General features: G+C 39.6%; 1 protein-coding gene and 1 long non-coding RNA gene across 2 annotated transcripts; one reads left to right on the top strand and one right to left on the bottom strand.

The window, feature by feature from the left end:
* Window positions 1–2,492: 2,492 nt before the first annotated feature.
* Window positions 2,493–10,835, top strand: six4a (SIX homeobox 4a). Its single transcript, XM_044143497.1, has 3 exons — window positions 2,493–3,544; window positions 5,770–6,467; window positions 8,833–10,835. The coding sequence occupies exons 1-3, from the start codon at window positions 2,811–2,813 to the stop codon at window positions 9,414–9,416; spliced, it is 2,016 nt and encodes a 671-aa protein (XP_043999432.1). The 5' UTR covers window positions 2,493–2,810; the 3' UTR covers window positions 9,417–10,835.
* Window positions 10,836–11,708: 873 nt separating this feature from the next.
* LOC122846488 lies at window positions 11,709–14,338 on the bottom strand. Its single transcript, XR_006373246.1, has 2 exons — window positions 12,766–14,338; window positions 11,709–12,658 (listed from the first exon to the last, which is right to left on the bottom strand). It is a non-coding gene; the product is annotated as an uncharacterized LOC122846488 (long non-coding RNA).
* Between the last annotated feature and the right edge of the window lie 4,485 nt (window positions 14,339–18,823).

Raw genomic sequence — 18,823 nt, 5'->3', positions numbered from 1 at the left:
CTCTAATAACAATGGTTCCTACCCCTCGGACAGGCGTAGCAGACTGCAGCAGTATTGAGGTTTATATAAAACCCACAACTTAATTTCTGTTTTCAACCCTCTTTCCTAGCATCCCACACCTTCATCTAGTTTATGAAATCTCTGCTTAGAGGTTTATTGAGAATGAGAATACCATTAAAATCATTAAATTTGACTTGATTTAAGCACAAAATAAATTATTTCAATAGTTTAAAATTTCATATTTAAAGCTGCAGTGGGTAACTTTTATAAAAGATATTTTTTAACATATTTCTTGAAACTATTCCTATGTCGTGACAGTGTAGTATGAGACAGGTAGTCTGTGAAAAAAATCTAAATATTGTGCCATCTAACTGTCATGAAGGCTAAGGCTAGTTATCATGACCACCGATGATGGTGGATAAACAGTTTTCCTGTAATGATGAGTTGTTCATCCACTATGAACACATTTAGCAACATGTTCAAGAGCTTGATTGACAGTAAGAACCTCCTCATGGCTCTGATTGGTTGTTTTTGACTGGGAGTGGTGCATTTCTTCACAGAAATTAGCATAAGGATGAGGTGGAGGAGCTCGACCGTTTCACAGATTATCTGTCTCACAACAAACTGTTATCACATGGTGATAGTTTTAACAAATAGGTAAAAAATAAAATAAACTTAAATAAATATTACAGACTGCAGCCTTAAATTAATTTTACTTACTAAAAGTACAAAGACAGTCTTTTTTGCTTGATTGTTTTGGTAGCATAGCTACAATCTGATGCTATGAGTTTAATATCTTCTTTATCAAATCCAATCCAACTTTTCTTTTCCAGCACTTTAAAACAATCACAGTGGACCAAAGTGCTGTACAGAAAAATAAAATAATAAAATACAAAAATAGACAAAAAGACATAAAACAGCCGGTTCTGGACTTTAACTGGGTCATTGTGAAACTAAAATTTTCTTCCGTTGACATTGTTCTTTTGTGTTTTTGGACTCTGTGATGCTGAAAAATAAAATTAATCTTCTTCTTTTTAGCAGACATGTAAAGGATTCGGTTGGTGCTTGTACTACTGATAAATTCATCCACCTCGACAAAAACCTTAACTCCATTCTGGAAAAAAACCAAAAAAAGTCACCCCACAGCATGATACCGCCACCACCATATTTTACAATGGATCTGGTGTTCTTCTTTTGATGTAAATAACTCATAAATCTTTCTCCCATCAGGTTTGCAGAGGTTTTCAATATGCTTTTTGTTCTCTTCTTCTCCCGACTGAAACACCTGTTCAGTAAGATTTGCTAAGCTTTTACGTAAAAAATAAATCAGATTATCCTAAACATTTCAGAATAATAAATAAAAACAGAAATATTTTATATTTCAGGCATTGCAAAAACTAATTAATATAAGAACAAAAAAGCAAACAATTTCCCAAAATAAGCAACATTATGGTTTGAATTAAGTTCATATACATCAAACAGATTGGAAACAAAATGTACATTTAATTTATCCTCTTTTCCATAAACTACAAGCTATTTTATTAATAAAGGAATGAAAATCACAAAACCTGATTAGCCATTAAATTGCTCATATTTTCACTTCTTCAAACTCTCTGAGGTCAAACTGTACAGAGTTTATATCAATATTTATATCAATATAAGAGCAATATGTTGGATTGTGAAAATTGCAGATGAGCAAAAATAATCTCAAAAATTAAATTTGTTTCTGTTTTAAAGGATTATTTTTCCTAATAGGTGAGGGAAACGCTCAACTAATCTGTAAAAATAGGCCTCTTATTTTAACAGTTCAAAATGATTTTAGTAACATTTATTCCAGATATCTTGTGATAGACTAAGCATTTAGGAAAATATATCTACCGTATTTTTAATTATAAGAAAACTCCACAGTCATGTTGGATTAAGTTATTATTTACTAATAATCTCAAAGTATTGCTGTCAATTTTAAATAGGCCAACAGAAAATGTTGCACCAAATCTGCACCTATAGATTATCTATATTTGTTGTTTGCTCCATTGTAAAGATTTGGGGTATTTTTTTTATAAAGCCTGACCAGGAAAGATCAAATCAGATTATTAATGGTTTGTGTTTTTTGTTGTTGTTTGTTTGTTTTGTCTTTTTTTATTATTATTTCTTTATTTTTAGCAAAAACAAATTTTAATATGCTGAATGAATCTGGTGTTATTTGTTTAGGTTGGCAAGAGCAATTAAGTTTTTTTCCACATTTAAAATTTGTTTTCTGTTGAAGCCAGCAGCAGAAACATATTCAAAATAACAATGACCAAGACCATTCCCTTTGTTTGCATTGTCTTTGGAGAAACTTAATGAGAGCACTCCCATATTTCCCCTTGGATTTCCCTGCCTTGATGTGGGAATAAAAACACTTTTGTGCATACCTTCATGCAATGCAGCTACTGAGAACAGAGGCAACAAGAACTTCCCGTTCCCACGATCCCAGAGGCACTCACCTTGCACAGGTGAACACCGGGAATAAAGCCCTGCTGGAAGCTCCGTGACTGACAGCTCAAAGCCAAACATTCGTGCATGAATCGCGCTCGCTCCTCCCTCATGGGGCCCTCAGCGGCCAATGGCGTGGCTCTCCTTCAGATAGACCCCAGCGTATCTCCCTCCAGCCCCAGTCCCCGCAGAGTAAAAGTCACGTTGGAAGGAAGAGGGGAGAGAGATATCTGCTTACAGCTGCTGTCAGATATCCGATCGGGTTCGCATGGCGAGGAGGTAACCTGATCGAGCGGGGAGGAGTGACTCTGCCAGGGAAGGCTCGAACAAAAAAAATGTCTTCTTCTTCTGCCGGAGAGGTCACGGCAGTGAATGACATCAAGAGGGAAAATGTGAAGGAGGTGGATAAGCGTGAGAGCATCAAGCTGGTGGCGCTGGACACGGCGGAGTTGTCCATGGAGCGCACGGCTCCCAACGCCGACGCGGTGCGCACGGAGCTGCTGGTGAGCGCCGCTTCCTCCCTGGCTTTCTCCCCGGAGCAAGTGGCGTGCGTGTGTGAGGCGCTGCAGCAGGGGGGCAACGTGGACCGGCTGGCGAGGTTCTTGTGGTCCTTACCCCAAAGCGACCTGCTCCGCGGCAACGAAAGCATTCTGAAAGCCCAAGCCCTCGTTGCCTTCCATCAGGCGCGCTATCAGGAGCTCTATAGTATTTTGGAGAACCATAGTTTCAACCCGTCCAACCACACCTTTCTGCAGGAACTGTGGTACAAGGCCCGGTACACGGAGGCGGAGAAAGCGCGCGGGAGACCCCTGGGCGCCGTGGATAAATACCGGATCCGGAGGAAATACCCTCTCCCCAGGACTATCTGGGACGGCGAGGAGACGGTTTATTGTTTCAAGGAGAGGTCGCGGAACGCGCTGAAGGATCTCTACAACCAGAACAGGTACCCGTCTCCAGCCGAGAAACGGAATCTGGCCAAGATAACCGGACTCTCCTTGACCCAAGTCAGCAACTGGTTCAAAAACAGGCGGCAGAGGGACAGAAACCCTTCGGAAGCGCAGTCCAAAAGGTAAGGAAACAAAGAGAAAAAAAACACGATGCACACGTTTCTGTCTTCATCTCCGACCGGCCAAAAAGATCTGTGCGCAAAAGGCGCATCTGAACAATCTCTTAATAAATTCAGTTTAAAATCTCTCATCATAAAATAACTCAACATAACTTTATTATATGCGCACATTTCGATATCCCTGTCCAGGATTAGTGCACAAAAACTTTATAATGACGTAATTTAATCACTTAATAACTGAGAATGTCGCGTCAGACACAGTTTAGGAGTCAACGTGTGAATTATTAACTGGAAATAGTTAGGGAACAGAAAAAGCTTTAGCAGCACGCTTTTAATGTTTTGAAATATGAAGCTGTTGCCGTTCAGATCCGGTTTCAAGCGAAGCGGAGAGTCATGGAAACCAGAGGCAACCAAATATCTTCAAGCCTCAGAGATCCGGCTGACAGGCGGGCGGGCGGGCCGGCGGGAGGAGGATGTAACTTTGAAGAAAGAGTTCAAAAGGCGACTCTGGATGAGCCTGTGTGTGAACACGCAAAGATCAGTACATAAATTATTTTCATGATGACTTTCTTCTCTCGTGAACTAAAAGGATCTCCATCAGCTCTGCTTCATCTCATAATCCCACAGACACACACACACAAAGATGTGAGGGCTGGTCTTTCATGTTTTTCCCTGTGAACAAAGATGACGCACACCTGGTAGAGGTGACCCCGTCTGCCTCCTTCCTCACACTCACACACACAACCCCCCCCCCCCACACACACACACACACCCACACACACACACACACACACACACACACACACAAACAGACAAACGTCTTTATTAATCTCCAAATGGTTATTAACCTGTGGATTTCTTTGTAGGGCCACATGGTTGGGGGTTGGTCGTGCGTGTGTGCGCCCTGCGCTGGAGGGAGGGAGGGAGAGGGCAGCAGCTGTTTTAATCACTCTTTATAAAATGAGACCATAATAACAAGGAAGAACGTTTCAGTCCTTGTGGTTTCAAGGAGGATTTCTGTTGAATACTGAAAAATGCGGATTTTAGTTTTACTTCCAAGCCATTTGTTGTTGCAGAATTTATTGCGCCAAATGGTCAGAGGGTTGTTGCTACTGTCAGAGCAGCTCTCCATGAGAGCAGCCCTCTTTACCTCCATGGGGAAAAGAGGGCTGCTCAGTCACAACTTCAGCTCTTTAATAACCAGAGGTGGGTAGAGTACAAAAATACTCTAAGTAAGAATTATTCTTACTCAAGTAAAAGCAAAAAGGCTACTCAAATATTCATTTAATGTTCATATTTTAAAGACAAAAAGGAAAATAATTCATATAAATAGCATAATTACAAAATAACAAACATAAGGAAAAATTCTCCAAATCTCTTTCTTTCCATCTTAAGCTCACATTTTGTCTGTCTGATGAATTTTTTGGCTAAAATAACCTTGATTTAAGGCTTCAAATAATTACTTTTTTTTGTAATTGACTTATTCTGACGATTAATTGATTAATCGTCAGTTTAATTGATCGATTATTCAGTTAATTTGATTTTTTAAAAACAATTTGGCACATTCTAGATTTTCCATTTAACCACTTAAACCCTTTCTGTACAATATTAGAAATGTTATGGAAGGTGCAAATAAACAAATAATTAAATTCCATTTTCAATAAGAAAATAAACACTTTATTATCTAAAATGCTGAGAAAATACCACTTGAGGAGTTTTGAGTAAAACATACTGACACACAATAAAAGTGTTTTTAATCTTAAATATTTATTTATTTGGTACAGTTTTGGCTAAATTGCTGCTCTGAATGTGCTATTTTTTCAAAAAATTGTCTTTTTTTTATTCTTTGTACTCCAGGTAACAATTAATCAATTACTAAATTAGTTGACAACTATTTCAATAATCAATTAATCACAATTAATCTGATTAATCGTTTCAGCCCCACAGGGAAGTTACACACAGTGGGTAGAGAATCCAGAAATTTTACTCAAGTGAGAGTAGCAATACTTCATAATAAAGTTAGACAAGTAAAAGTGAAAAGTATACCTTAGTAAAAAGTAATTTTTTCCAAAATGTTATTCAAGTAAATGTAACTAGTTGCCACCCACTTTGTTAATAATGCAGAGCTGTAATATTTTGTGTTCTTTCCCAGAAAACAGTCAGTTATAGGAAATGTAGTTTCTTCTTCTGTTTTGTGACTCATCTGTTTTTCTGCTGGCGCCCGGCAGTGAGTCTGATGGAAACCACAGCACAGAGGACGAGTCCAGTAAGGGCCAGGAGGAGTTGTCCCCTCGCCCTCTCTCCAACTCTTCAGACGGAGTGATAACCCACGGGAGCCTCCCGGCTCAGGCTGGACCTCTGGACGGCGGCGTCGTCATCCAGCAGATCGGTGACATCAAGATGTCAGGATCCAGCGGCGGTGGCGTCTACAACGGCAGCCTGGCAGCCACTAATACTTCCTCCACCGTGTTTCACAATGGCGGCTCATCCTACCTCCACTCGCCTGGAAACATCCTGTTCAACGGGCTCAATCTGGGCATCCAGCCGCTGGCGTTCAACCCCCTGAGGCCGCCCGGCGGAGTGCTGCTGGGTGGCACCGCAGGGGACATGCACATGCAGACGGGCCAGGAGAAGGGACTGGGCGGCACCGAGGAGTCCGTCCTGCAGTACTCCTCCTACTCGGGCTGTGTGAACGGGTCGGAGGTGAAGCTGGAGGGCGTCCACACAATGGCGGCCCAGAACGGAGGCTCCTCTGTGCTCACCTTCAGCTCGCCATCTGCAGCTCTGCAGCTGGGCGGCTACAGTCTGGTACCGGTACCGAGTGGAGTCCCTGACAACGACGGCAGCGCGCTGCTCAACAGTGACGTAGGTCTTCCTCCTCTACAGCTGCCGTCTGCTTCTTCTTCCTCAACAATTACTCAACAAGGTGAGTCCTAGCAAATAATAATCCTTTTTAAAAGGTTACTTTGAAGGCTGCAACTAACGATTATTTTTAATTAAACGATTATTCGATCGATTATTCTGACGATTAATCGATTAATTGGATAGTAAAATTTACACATTCTACAGATTTTTCATTTAAATAAGGGGAATGAAGCTCCAACTCTGTCAAATTTACTTTATTTCAGCTTATTTATCATGACAACTAAATAAACTTCATTTAATTTGATTACGGGTAATAAATTAACTCATTTTTTAAGTTGAATCACCTGTTTTCAAGCTTATTCTGTACTAATATTAGAAATACATTGAAATAGGATTATTTTTATTTTTTAACTAAGAAAATAAGCATTTTATCGACTAAAATGCAATGACATAACATTCTTTTACTGAATGATTGATAATTTGTAGCAGAGGATGCATCTGCAGCTAAAGATACTCCTGAAATTCAACGCTTCCTGCTTGACTCAACACCAGTACAGTGTTGGACTAAACTGTTGACTGTTTTATTGGACTTACTGATTAATAATTGGAGAGCAAAAGGTGCTGAAAAGGATGTTTTCTCCACAAAATTTGAACCAGAAGCAAAAAATATGCCACTTGAGGAGTTTTAGGTAGAACATACTCTTTAGCTTTAATGCTAAATGTATATATTTTTTGTATAATTTTGGCTTACTTAAGCTGTTTGACTGTGTTATTCTTTCACCAAATGGCCTAATCGATTCTTCAATTAGTTGACGATTGTTTCAATAATCGATTAATCACGATTAATACGATTAATCATTTCAGCCTCAGCTATTTTTAACTTATAAACAAGGTGAAGTGTTTAAATGGGAGCAGTAACACTAATAAATGTATTTTTGTCAATATTCCAATGAAGTTGGGTAAATTTCATTGTAAAATCTTAAATGAAAAGATCATTTTAGCTTTCAATAGAAATTAAATTTCCTCTGAGGAAAATACTTTTGACAAAGCAGAAGTGTACACTGCAAAAAGACAAAATCTTACCAAGTATTTCTGTCTGCTTTCTAGTTGAAATACTCACAATAAAGTTTTGGCAATATGTAGGAACTTGTTTTAAGATGATAATTCCTTAATATTGATAAAAAGTGGTACTGGCAGATTATTTCCTCTATAATGAGAAATTAGTATTTTACATGGTAAATAATTTGCCTTTGGAAATATTAATTTTTCATCAGTATTAAGAAATTACAACAAGTTCCTATATGTATCTTCCAAAAAGTTACTTGTCAGTTAGTTTTGTTTTATTTCCAGTGAACTAAGAAACCAGACAAAATACTTGGTAAGACTTTGTGTTTTTGCAGTGTAGAGTGTCAGTCTCGTCCGAATGCTTTAAGTAAACCAGCAAGTTTCACTGCTTATCAAACACATAAATTGATTTCAGCTGAAGCAAGATTTAAACAACTCCTGAAAGTTTCAATCTGCACTTAAAATGATTTAGCTGCAGTTATAACTCTGAACAAATTGATTACAGCTTTTCATCCTTCTTACATTTTTGTCTGGGTTTTGTTTTTGTCGTTCGCCTGTCTCGGTTTTGGCCGCAGGAAAACATACTCGCATGCATATTCTGATCTGTTTAGATGAATAAAAACAAGCTATGAAGTCACCATCACTGCGTTGTTGATCTCCAGAGCAGGCAGTGAAGGTGCATTTCAGGCCATCAGCAGCAATGAAACGCATGAACAGAGGAGGAAGAAGAAGAAATTACAGCATCTATTGTGACATAAAGCAGAGAATGGAGAGCAGAAACCCCCCAAAAAGCAGAAAATTACATCTTCCCTTAGAGTCCTGACAGACTGGAGCTTTTGTTCTGCTGGTTGGGCTGAAAAAGCACAAAGTGTGAGAGACATGCAACAGTATTTCTGAGAAAAAGGTCTGTGCAGACTGCTGCGCTGGAATATTTTCATTCACAAATCAATAACTTGGCCACTACCGCTCCAAGACGAGTAAATCTTTCTTCCAGTACTTTTATTTTTCCTTCATCTTGAAAAAATGCATCCTTCTACCTAAAGCTGTGCAGATTAATTTAACTAATGGGTTTAAGAGCAACTGAGAAAACATCAATGAATGTTTATTTCCCTTTTTTTTAATGTTTCGTTCCTGGCTTCTCCTGCTTTTGTTTTATGAATTGCACTGGTTATTTTCTGCTTTAATAATTAGCTTAGTTTGTCTCAAAAAGACTTACCTGTCAAATTATTAGTTATTTTTTTGCTTGTCTGTAAACTCTGGTTAACGATTAATCAATTGTTAGTTGACAATTATTTTATTAATTGCTTAATCGTGATTAATCGGCCGTAGTCTAGTTTTAACTTTACTTCCTGTTTCTACAGGTAACATGTCTCTGAACAACGCAGCGGTGAGCTCGTCCAGTGAAGACTCCTTCCAGCCGCAGGACAAGCTGACCATGACGTCTCTGCACCACAGCAGCGTCCTCTACAGCCTGAGCAACCAGACCGCCATCAAGAAGGAGCCTCTGGACGGCGGGATTTACTCCTCGTACCACACCGGGCTGCACCTGGACCCCAGCGGTCAGATCAGCTACACCAGCCCCGACTCGGCCTCCAGCCACGCCGCCGACGCCACTGTCAGCTCGTCCAGCTCCGAGCCGGAGGTCTACACCACCCTCACCAACAGCACGCCTCTGATGGCTCAGACGGACCAGGACACCCATCACCACCTGCAGCCGGCGGAGTACCTGGGCTCCCACGAGGTGCACCGAGGGGCCCCGCCCTCACACCTGATGGGCCCCGGGATGAACAGTGACTACATGAACCTGCCGGAGAGCAAGGCGGACGGCTCGGGGCCCGGGGGGATGAACGAGATGGTGCGGGCGATGTGCGGGGAGCTGGAAGAGGGGAAGGAGCTAGCCAAACTACAGACTGTGCAGATGGACGAGGACATGTCCGACCTTTAACCTCAGACTTTGAAGCACTCACATCCACCTGGGCAGTCATATGATGAATCTTTTTACTCTTCTGTGTGTGTGTGAGTGTGAGTTTTTAAGCATTGATTTCCTTTAAATTATTTGCTTTTATTTTCACTTTTGAAATGCACTCTAGTCAGAAAGGATCCGTGTGGGTGGGCTGCTTCAGCTTTTTAACAAAAACGTAAAAATAAGAGGCTGTGACGTGTTAAAAAAAACGTTCATGTGAGGAACTAGTGAGGCCTAGTCCACATGTAGCCGGTTATCTGAGAAAACAAATACATTTTTACAAGTTATGCTCCTTCATCCACACAAAAACTCTGTTTAATATCAATAAAAACGATTACAGATATATATAAACTCCGTATTTGTGTTTAGTGTCCCATATATTACAATTTTCGGCAAATGATGCGCCAATGTATCCACGAAATTGCTTTAACATGATTCCCAAACAACATCGTTTTGTATTTTCTTGCCTTTATATTCTAATTCGCTATTTAAAAGTAGTTAAACTTGTATATCCGTCCGCACAAGTGAACCTCCAGGCGACATGTTTGACTCCTAACAGAAAGTAGTGACTGTTTTGAAGCGATCTGATTGGCCGACGTAGGTTTTAGTTTTGCGCTACACTGCCCCCTATGGGTTTGGCGTGTTTAAAACAACGCGCAGGGACAATAACCGATCCCTTGTTTTCGATATAAATTTTTAAAGAATATGGCAGAGATATTTACGACGGCGAATTTCAGAAAATTCCTAGAAAAAAAGTAAAACATTTCCAAGAATTTTTTTTTTATTTTTATTTTTTATTAAACTTATAAATTTACCACAAAAAAACAGGACATTTCTGAGCTCTAAAAGTTTAAAATTTGAAAGAAAAAAAAAAAAGAAATTTTTAGATTAATCTCAGAAATTTTGTAGAAAAAATAAGGAAATATCTGGGCTCCAAATGTTGTATGTTTGAAAGAAAAACTCAGAAATGTTTACATTAATCAAAAAAATTTACCACTAAAAAAACAAGACAATTTCTGGGCTCTAAAAGTTGAAAATTTGCAAGAAAAACCTCTGAAATTTTTAGATTAATCTCAGAGGTTTCCTAGAAATATCTTGGAAATTTCTGAATTTCAAAAGTAAAAAATCTTCAGCTTTTGAACCCGAGAAATGTACCAAATATGTAAAATTTTCAACTTAGGAAATTTCTGAGAACAGACAGAAAATTTTGGAGTTTTTTGGCTCAAATTTCCTCTTCCTTTCTATCTGCAACAGCCCTTATAGTACAGTGGATATTTGTTTCTAAAAGACCCGTCTACATGTGGACCAGGCTTTCGATTGCTCTGAGTGATGAGAAGTAGCCGCTGCATTGAGTCTGAGCTTCTTTAAATGAGCATCTTTATAGGCAGCACCTGCTACTTCCTGTTGAGTGGATGTGATCTGCAGAAGCAGGTGCTGGAATGCCTCGGGTCACGTGACCGGGATGTTCCTCCAAACCAAATACATCATCTGGGTCGAACCAAAAAGGTCACTCTGGAGGCGGGGAGGAGGGAGAAAACTACTAGCTGAACAGCTTCACTGAAGGACTGGAAGGAATTGGTGAACAAATACAGAAAAGTTGCTGATTTAGGAAGAAAAGAGTCCTTGAGGACACATTTTAATGTCTCTAAAAGCTTCTCAAGTTCATACAAAATGCAGCTTTTGCAATTTATAACCTATTAGAAACCTTGACTGTGGAAGAGTGAAGACAAATGTGCCTTTCGGTGGCTAAAAATACCCATCAGCTTGTTTCTTGTTTGGCATTTGCGCTACCAATATGGCATTACAATGTTTGAAACAACCACTGTGCTGGACGGGTTGCCATGCGCGGCTCGTCCAGAAAAAATGAACGGGTTGCCATGCGCGGCTCGTCCAGAAAAAATGAACGGGTTGCCATGCGCGGCTCGTCCAGAAGAAATGCCCGCTGCTGCAGCCCTGGCTCCTGTTTCCAGTCCCATCATCAACTCATGACACAAACACAGACGTGATGACGTCTTTCACCCTGAGCTGTTTATAACGCTGCAGCTTCAGGGTTCCTGCAGAGACGGGAGAAGTTTGGAGTTTGAGTTCAGTCTTTTTCCCAACTGTGGATAAGTTTGATGAGCAAAAGAAAATAAGATTTTTGGAAAAATATTTGTTTTTCCTGACTTTTTACTCATCCCACTGTCTAAATGTAGTATCCTTCCTTCCTTCCTTTCCTCTCTTGTTCCGCCTTCTTATCTTTTCCCTTTCCTTCCTACTTTTCCTTACCTCCTACCTAACTTCCTTTATTCTGTCCTTTCTTTATTTCCCAGCATCCTTCATTGATATTTTTCATATTTTCTTTCATCTTTGTGTCCTACATCTTTCTTTCCTTCCTTATCTTCTACCTAACATCCTCCGTTGTGTCCTTTCTTTATTTTGTTGTCTTTCATTGGCATCGTTCCTGTTTTCTTCCATCCTTGAGTCTTTAATTATTCCTTCTTTGTCTGCTTTCCTTCCTTTGTTGCTCCCTTGTTTCTTAAGTTACTCTATCCTTGGTGTCCTTCTGTTATTTTCTTCATTGTTTTCCTTCCTTGCTTGTGTCCTTCTCCCTTCCTTACTTGTCTCCTAAGTAACTTTCTTTATTTCCTTGCATTCTTCACCGATATTTTTTGTGTTTTCCATCCATTCTACATTCTTCCTTCCTTCTTTCCTTTCTCCTTCCATCATTTGTGTCTTTTTTACTTCCTTGCACCTTTTATTGGTTTCTTTAATGTTTTCTTTCCTTTTCTTCCACCCTTGTATCCTTCATTCTTCCTTCAATGTCTCCTTTCTTCTTTCTTTCATTGTGTCTTTGTTTCCGTATTCAAAGCTTATCCACTGTGGAAAGTAAATCCAAAGTGACTCTTTTGTGTTTTATATTTTAAAATGAACATAAAAAGCTGAGTTTGGAAAACTCCTGAATATGTAGAACCCTGAGGGGTTTAACTGGCTTCAAAATAAAGCCAGGCTGAAACGGCTTCAGGATTAAAAAATGATTGAAATCCTTTATCTTTGCACAGCATCAAACTATTTCATTAATACGAGTGCCTTTTAACATTTTCTGTGAGGGATTCAGTCAAAGTGGAGCAGAAATGAGCTTCAGAGGTCTGCAGCCTCTGCCTGAAGGTTTCCTTAAAGGGGACCTATTATGCAAAATTCACATTTTGGTCGTTTTTATGCTTCCATTTGGGTCTCCACTGCTTCTAAAAACAAAAAACAAAACATTTTTTTGACAAGAAATTAATGTCTTTTGGTGTCTGAAAAGTGAGCCATTTCAAAAAGTCACATTTTACAGGCGTTACACCGTTACCTAGCAACCCAAGCAAAGTCAAGCCTGTTACCTAGCCACCCATGTGGAGCTCCAGCATGTTTGGTCAGCTGGTTTTACCACTGTATCCGCTGCACAATGGCTGCTAGAAGAAAAAACAAGTGCTTTGTTATTGATTTACCATTCAGAAACCACTTCCTGCATTCTTGTAGACTACGCAGCAGGCTCCACTTCTGCTCTTCAAAGATGTACGGTTGTATAACGGCGCTTCTGTTGGCAGCCATTTTCATGTGCGAGTGTGAACGTTGAGTTGGGGGCGTGGGCAGCAGCAGCTTGTTTGGATTTAAAATGACAGAGACCCTAAAACAGCTCATTCTTATAGAAACTCAAAATTGACTAAAATCTCATCATCTAAGAATGATTTTGTGCATAAAATGTGACAGACATGTTTTGATTTAGCTCATTCTAACCTGTTCATGGAAGCATGAGGCCATTTGTCCAACAGTTTTCCATACAGGACCCGAGGTTCTTACATCAACACATTTCCGCTCTACAGCCAACTCATCACGTTTTCATGCCTTCCCGTCTTCAGGATGTCTGAGCAGAACTTTCAGTGAAAGTTTCCTCAGTGCTTTAATGGTATAAACCAAAAATTATGAGCAAAAAGTCTTTTTTTGTTGTTTTTTGTTTGTTTTTTATCTTAGCTTGAATTATGTTTGTTATCTGAAATTATGTGAATGTATTTTTCTAAATCTACGTACTGCAATAAAAGTTTATATTTATAAAAACGTAAAAAAAAAAAGAAAAAAGGCAGTTTTATTCCTGATGCGTATGTGATTTTACGATGACTGATAACAATAAGGGATAATGGAGATTTTAGCGACACAGTAAGCCTGTAAGGAATGTGAGTTTACAACAGAAAGCACATGTCCTCCCGAAATTTAAAAGTCCAGCGTTGCCAGATTGAAAGGACGGCGAGGGGGGAAGCGTGCACTAATCCAGCAAGCCTTCTGCAGCTTTCTGCAGACCTTTAGTGATGGTTTGCACATGCTCGACAACCTGGACTTCATTAGGCCTCCTTTTCTCATCTCAGCCTCTGTAATTCAAATAAACAGCAATGAGATTTCCAGAAGTAAAGCCCCATTTGGGTGGGAGGTCCAAAAACTTCCCTCAGCTCAGGCCAAACCAAAAGCTTTTCCCCCTGAATCGAAGGCCAAACCCCACCGCCTCCACATGTGAGCTGCTGTCACTCACTCAGCTCTTCCTGCAAATTTGGGGGAATTTACTGTAAATTTCCCGTTTCGATTTGCGTCCACGCTGCAAAAACACAAAATATTTCTAGTGTAATTATCTCTCTGCACTTGAAATGAGACAAAACTAACATACAAGTACATTTTCAGAAAGATACGGGAGCTTGTTTGGAATCAATAATTACTCTTAAAATAATTTATTCAGTAATGCTAGTTTTTATTTTTTGTCTTTTTGGACAATACAAACAAAACTCCTCCCTCACTGCAAAAACACAAAATCTGACCAAGTAGTTTTAGTCTAGCTTCTAGTGCAAATATCTTAACTTACAAGAAACTCTTCAGCAAGAAAAGGGAGCTTGTTTTACGTCAACATTTCCTTAATACAGATGAACAATTATTAGTTCCATTAGCAGATTATTTCACTTATAGCGAGACAGTTTTCCATGTTAGAAAAGAAATAATCTGCCAGTGGATCTGGAAACTTTTCATCAATATTAAGGAATTACTTAAATAATAAGTTAAATAATATTTTTAAAGGAAAGCCCTCAGCGTCAGGAGATAAAGTGAAAAGAAGTGGCCCAAGTACAAAGCCCTGCGATACCCCGTGGTAAAACTTTCTGGATGCTTTTTTGGACATTAATCCTCAGAGGGATTTGTTTGCCCTTGCAGTGGAACTTGTACCTTTTTAAAAATCAATTTTAAAGAATTACTTCCTTAAAACTAGTTCCCATTTCTCACTGAAAAGTTAATCTCAAGGTAGTTTTGTCTCATTTCAAGTCTACTAATTTATTTGCAGTGTGACCTGGTCGGAGAGACAAGACGGAGGCAGAAATTACATTTTTTAATGTTCAGAAGTGTTTTTCTCTGTGGATTCGTGGGATAAGATCTAACGGCTGACCTAAATAAACAGAGGCTGCTTGTCTGTGCTCACCGCTGAGATGCAGCAAAGGAGGGAGGGGGAAATGGCAGCAACTATAGCGGGAAACAGGGAGGGAGAGGCAGGATAAAGTTACCTGTGCACAGGTGACCTCGTCGCCATGGGCAGTGGATTAGCTGATTGTTGGGTATCGGGTGACTCCTCCTGTAATATTGAAGAGGGTGAAAACAGCTTTGTTGGAACCCAGAACAATATCCCATTTGCAGCAGAGGCTCCACAGTCTGCGGCTTTCACGGGGAGGAGGCCAGAGGAAAAACTCCAAATTCAAGCTTTTGTGTTCAGCAGAACAAAGATGAAGACCAGAAAAACCGGGATAATCCTACATCTTTGAATCACTGGGTTATTTTGTCCACAATTTAAATTGAAAAACATAAAACCTGAGCTGTAAAAGAGAGGGAGCTCCTCCCAGAACTTTGGCCTTATTAAAAACACTGACCCCTGATCTTTCAGATGGTTTCAAAGCTGACATTTAATGCGGCGCAGCAGACTGCAAGCCACATGTAACATGACCTGGGGAGCAAGGTACTCCACCACTCTACGTCCCACTAATGAGAGGGCAAGGGGTCAGCGGGTACCAGCCGGCTGCAGACCCACCACTTTTAACCAACCTGGTTCTGCCAGAAACATCGTCTGTTTGCTCCAATACTCAGCGGAAGAATCAAATGTGTTGTTTTAGAGGGAAAATATTACACAAAATACACATGTTCTATGTTTCTATACCTCCATTTTTAGTTCTACCACTTATGAAAACAACCCAAGTGTTTACAAAAAACATCCAACTGTTTTTTGGCACTAAGTAATTTTTATCTTGTTTTGGTGTCTGGAAAATGAGCCATTTAAAAAAAACAAAAAACAATTGTTGAGTCACAAACTATGGTTAATGCACAGTTACCTAGTAACCCCAGAACTCTAGGAGTTGCTAGGTAACCCCCGGAGTTACCTGGCAACTCAAACTGGGCTCTCACACATTCAGTCAACCGCTATATGCGCTGTACAATGGCTGCTGGAAAGACAATTTTTTTTTGTTCATTTACTATCCAAAGTAACCACTTGTTACATTGTTGTTGGCTGTGCAGCAGGCTCTACATCTGCTTTTCTAAGATCCACAGTTGTATAGTTGCGGATCTGTTAGCAGCCATTTTGTGCCAGTGTAAACATGGAGTGAGGGGCGTGGCCAGAAGCAGCTTATTAGGATTTAAAGTTACAAGACGTAATAAAACAGCTGCATAGACACAAAATCTTGCCTATTTTAGTTTAATGTCTACCACAAATGTCTTAATAGACTTAAAATATGACTAAACTAACTTACAAGTCACCCTTTTGACAGTACATTTGAGCTAGTTTTAAATCAATAATTCCTTAAAATTGATTTAAAAAGTTGTAGTTCTTCCGGTAGATTGTTTCAGATGAGATGTAAAAATGTATTTTATAAGTCCAGTAATCTACCAGAGGAAGTATTGTTTACTTACAACAAGCTTCTACATGTTGTTAAAAAGTTTTGTCTCATTTTAACGTACAAAGATATTTTCACTAAAAATTCAACCAAAGACATTTGGTTAGATTTTGTGTTTTTGCAGTGACAGAACGATTTTGTGTAAAACAAAAAGTGTAACGGACACGTTTTGTGTTGATCCTAAACTGTTCTCAGTAGGTCACCTCTAACTATCCCACAGCAGTTGGAAGGTTTCCTGACTCAAGCAACTATCTGCTGTCGCCCGTCACTCAGCTGCAAGCATGCAACCAGCGCATGATTCACCGATTTGTCCTGGATGGCATGGGGCAGAAAGCATAACTCATGCGGACAGTTTTAAGCGCGCATGTGTGGAGGAGGAGGCAGCAGCTGTGAGGCAGCATCAGGGCCGTCAGAGGTGTTTCCCAAAGAGAAACCAGCAGGCTGTAACAGGAGCAGGAGCCCGGATGACCAGAGAGGATCACAGCTGCCGCACGACTCCTGAAAGGCCAACAACCCCGGAGAACGACTGTGTGACTGCGCAGCGCCCCCTCCCTGCCAGCACCCACATCTCATTTCAGCCGCGTTTAAATCCTTCATTTTGTTTGTTTGTGTTTGTCCGCCTGCCTCGTTTGTTTATTTATCAGCCCTGCAGCCAGAAAACGGAGCCTCTTTAAAACAAATGTCCTCATCTGCACACCCGGGTGTGTTTATCGAGACAGAGCTCTGTAAAAGCCACCTCTTAATTGCATATTTGTGGAGGTGGGCCCTCTGAGGAAATGCGTAATGATTTTGATGGCGCAGGAAGGGGGGGTCTAACCCCAGCGCACTTGTACCAGGTCTAATTTTCCAACATGACAGGAAACTCTGTTAAGCTGATAATTGCAGCTCCAATTTCATTTAACTCACTCATGTCAACAGTTGTGTTTTGTTTTGATGGAAAGAGCTGCAGCTTTTCCCTCTTCTCTGGATGTCTCCACTTCAACATTTCTAGTTATTTGTCTTAGAAATAGCAGAAATGATGCGCTATTTGCCAATTTTATTCAGGGGAATAAATGAGAGAAGACGTTTAATGGTAAAAAACTTGAGGACGGATGTTTGTTTTGAGTCTAAAGCTATCTGCTGTCATATAATTCATTAAAGTTGTACTCCATTCATAAAACAGAAGAAAAGTACGGGGTTTTTTTTTCAGGGTGACATTTTTAAGAGCCGATTTCCTTTTTTTATTCATCTTTCATCATCTCCTTCTCTTTTTTCTTTTATTGCAAAAAAAAAATAAATTGACTCCCGCTATGATTTCTGTAAACTCTTAAATTTCTGCCCAGCTCAAATCTGTGAAAACCACTTTAGGATAAATGGTTCATTTACTCCGTTTTTTCATGATGAAAATGTTCTGACTCCCTAAAATCTGGACATCTAAGATTTCAGCAGCACAAACGCTGCCATTGTGTTCGTTTTTTAAAAGTTAATAAAGAGTCCAGAGAGAGAAGAGAGGGGGAGAAATGAATCCTTTCTGCATGTAAGCCTCTTTCCGAGAGCAGTTCCGAGTGATCGACTGCCCCGGGATTGCTTTACGTGTCCGGGTTGTGAGAAGGCAGCGCTGGCCGCCGCAGTGGAGGAGGCGGAGAGTCCACATCTTGAAATAATCTGGCCCCCCGGGCTGCGGGGGTTAAAGGAGGAGGCGCGGCGCAATGTGGTAGAGATATTAGAGAAACCCGAGAGGCGCTCATCAGACAGCTCATTTACTGAAGCACTGAGGTTTTACACAGCCGAGACGCAGCCGGAGCCCACTGCAGTCCACGCAACGTGTCCTGCGCAAACACACGCATTTCACACCTGGTTTTATGCACGCAAAAAACAAAATAAATCCCCTATTTGAAACAAAATTGTATATATATATATATATAAATATATATATATATATATATATATATATATATATATATATATATATATATATATATATATATATATATATATATATATATATATATATATATATATATATATTACAGAGATTATAATTAATTTCTTAAATAAAATAAAATGAAATGCATATTATTTTATTTAGTATTATTTCAAGAATTTTACAAAAAAAAGTGTATATAAATTTTGTTTTTATGCATTAATAAATGGAGCATTGACCAATATATTGAACGTGTATTGATGATTTTTGATGATGACGGAGGTAAAAATGTAAAGTTTCTCAATTGTTCACTGTGTGTTGTTTTAAATTTTTTTATTTTGTGTTTTTATGACGTAAAGTCCATTGAAATGCTGGAATGTGCTGCACAAATACACTTGATTAATCGACTTAATTGATTAATTAATGGCTAGGAGTTGACAAAACCTGCGGTTTCTCTTTAGTGTCATATTAAGCATTTCAGATACCATTTCAGCACAATAAGCATTTATAAATGTAAATATTAGGACATAATCTCCTTCTCACCCTTACTTAATGCA

This window comes from Gambusia affinis, linkage group LG16 (genome assembly GCF_019740435.1).
Source record: "Gambusia affinis linkage group LG16, SWU_Gaff_1.0, whole genome shotgun sequence".
Classification (NCBI taxonomy): Eukaryota; Metazoa; Chordata; class Actinopteri; order Cyprinodontiformes; family Poeciliidae; genus Gambusia; species Gambusia affinis.
The sequence above is the reverse complement of the archived record's forward strand: the minus strand, read 5'-3'. Positions and strand labels throughout refer to the sequence as shown.

Bases quoted from the DNA above. Each gene is read 5' to 3' on its own strand.
- six4a (XM_044143497.1), top strand. From the start codon at position 2,811: ATGTCTTCTTCTTCTGCCGGAGAGGTCACGGCAGTGAATGACATCAAG. The intron at 3,545-5,769 runs GTAAGGAAACAA...GGCGCCCGGCAG, and splicing joins TCGGAAGCGCAGTCCAAAAG to TGAGTCTGATGGAAACCACA. The intron at 6,468-8,832 runs GTGAGTCCTAGC...CTGTTTCTACAG, and splicing joins CTCAACAATTACTCAACAAG to GTAACATGTCTCTGAACAAC.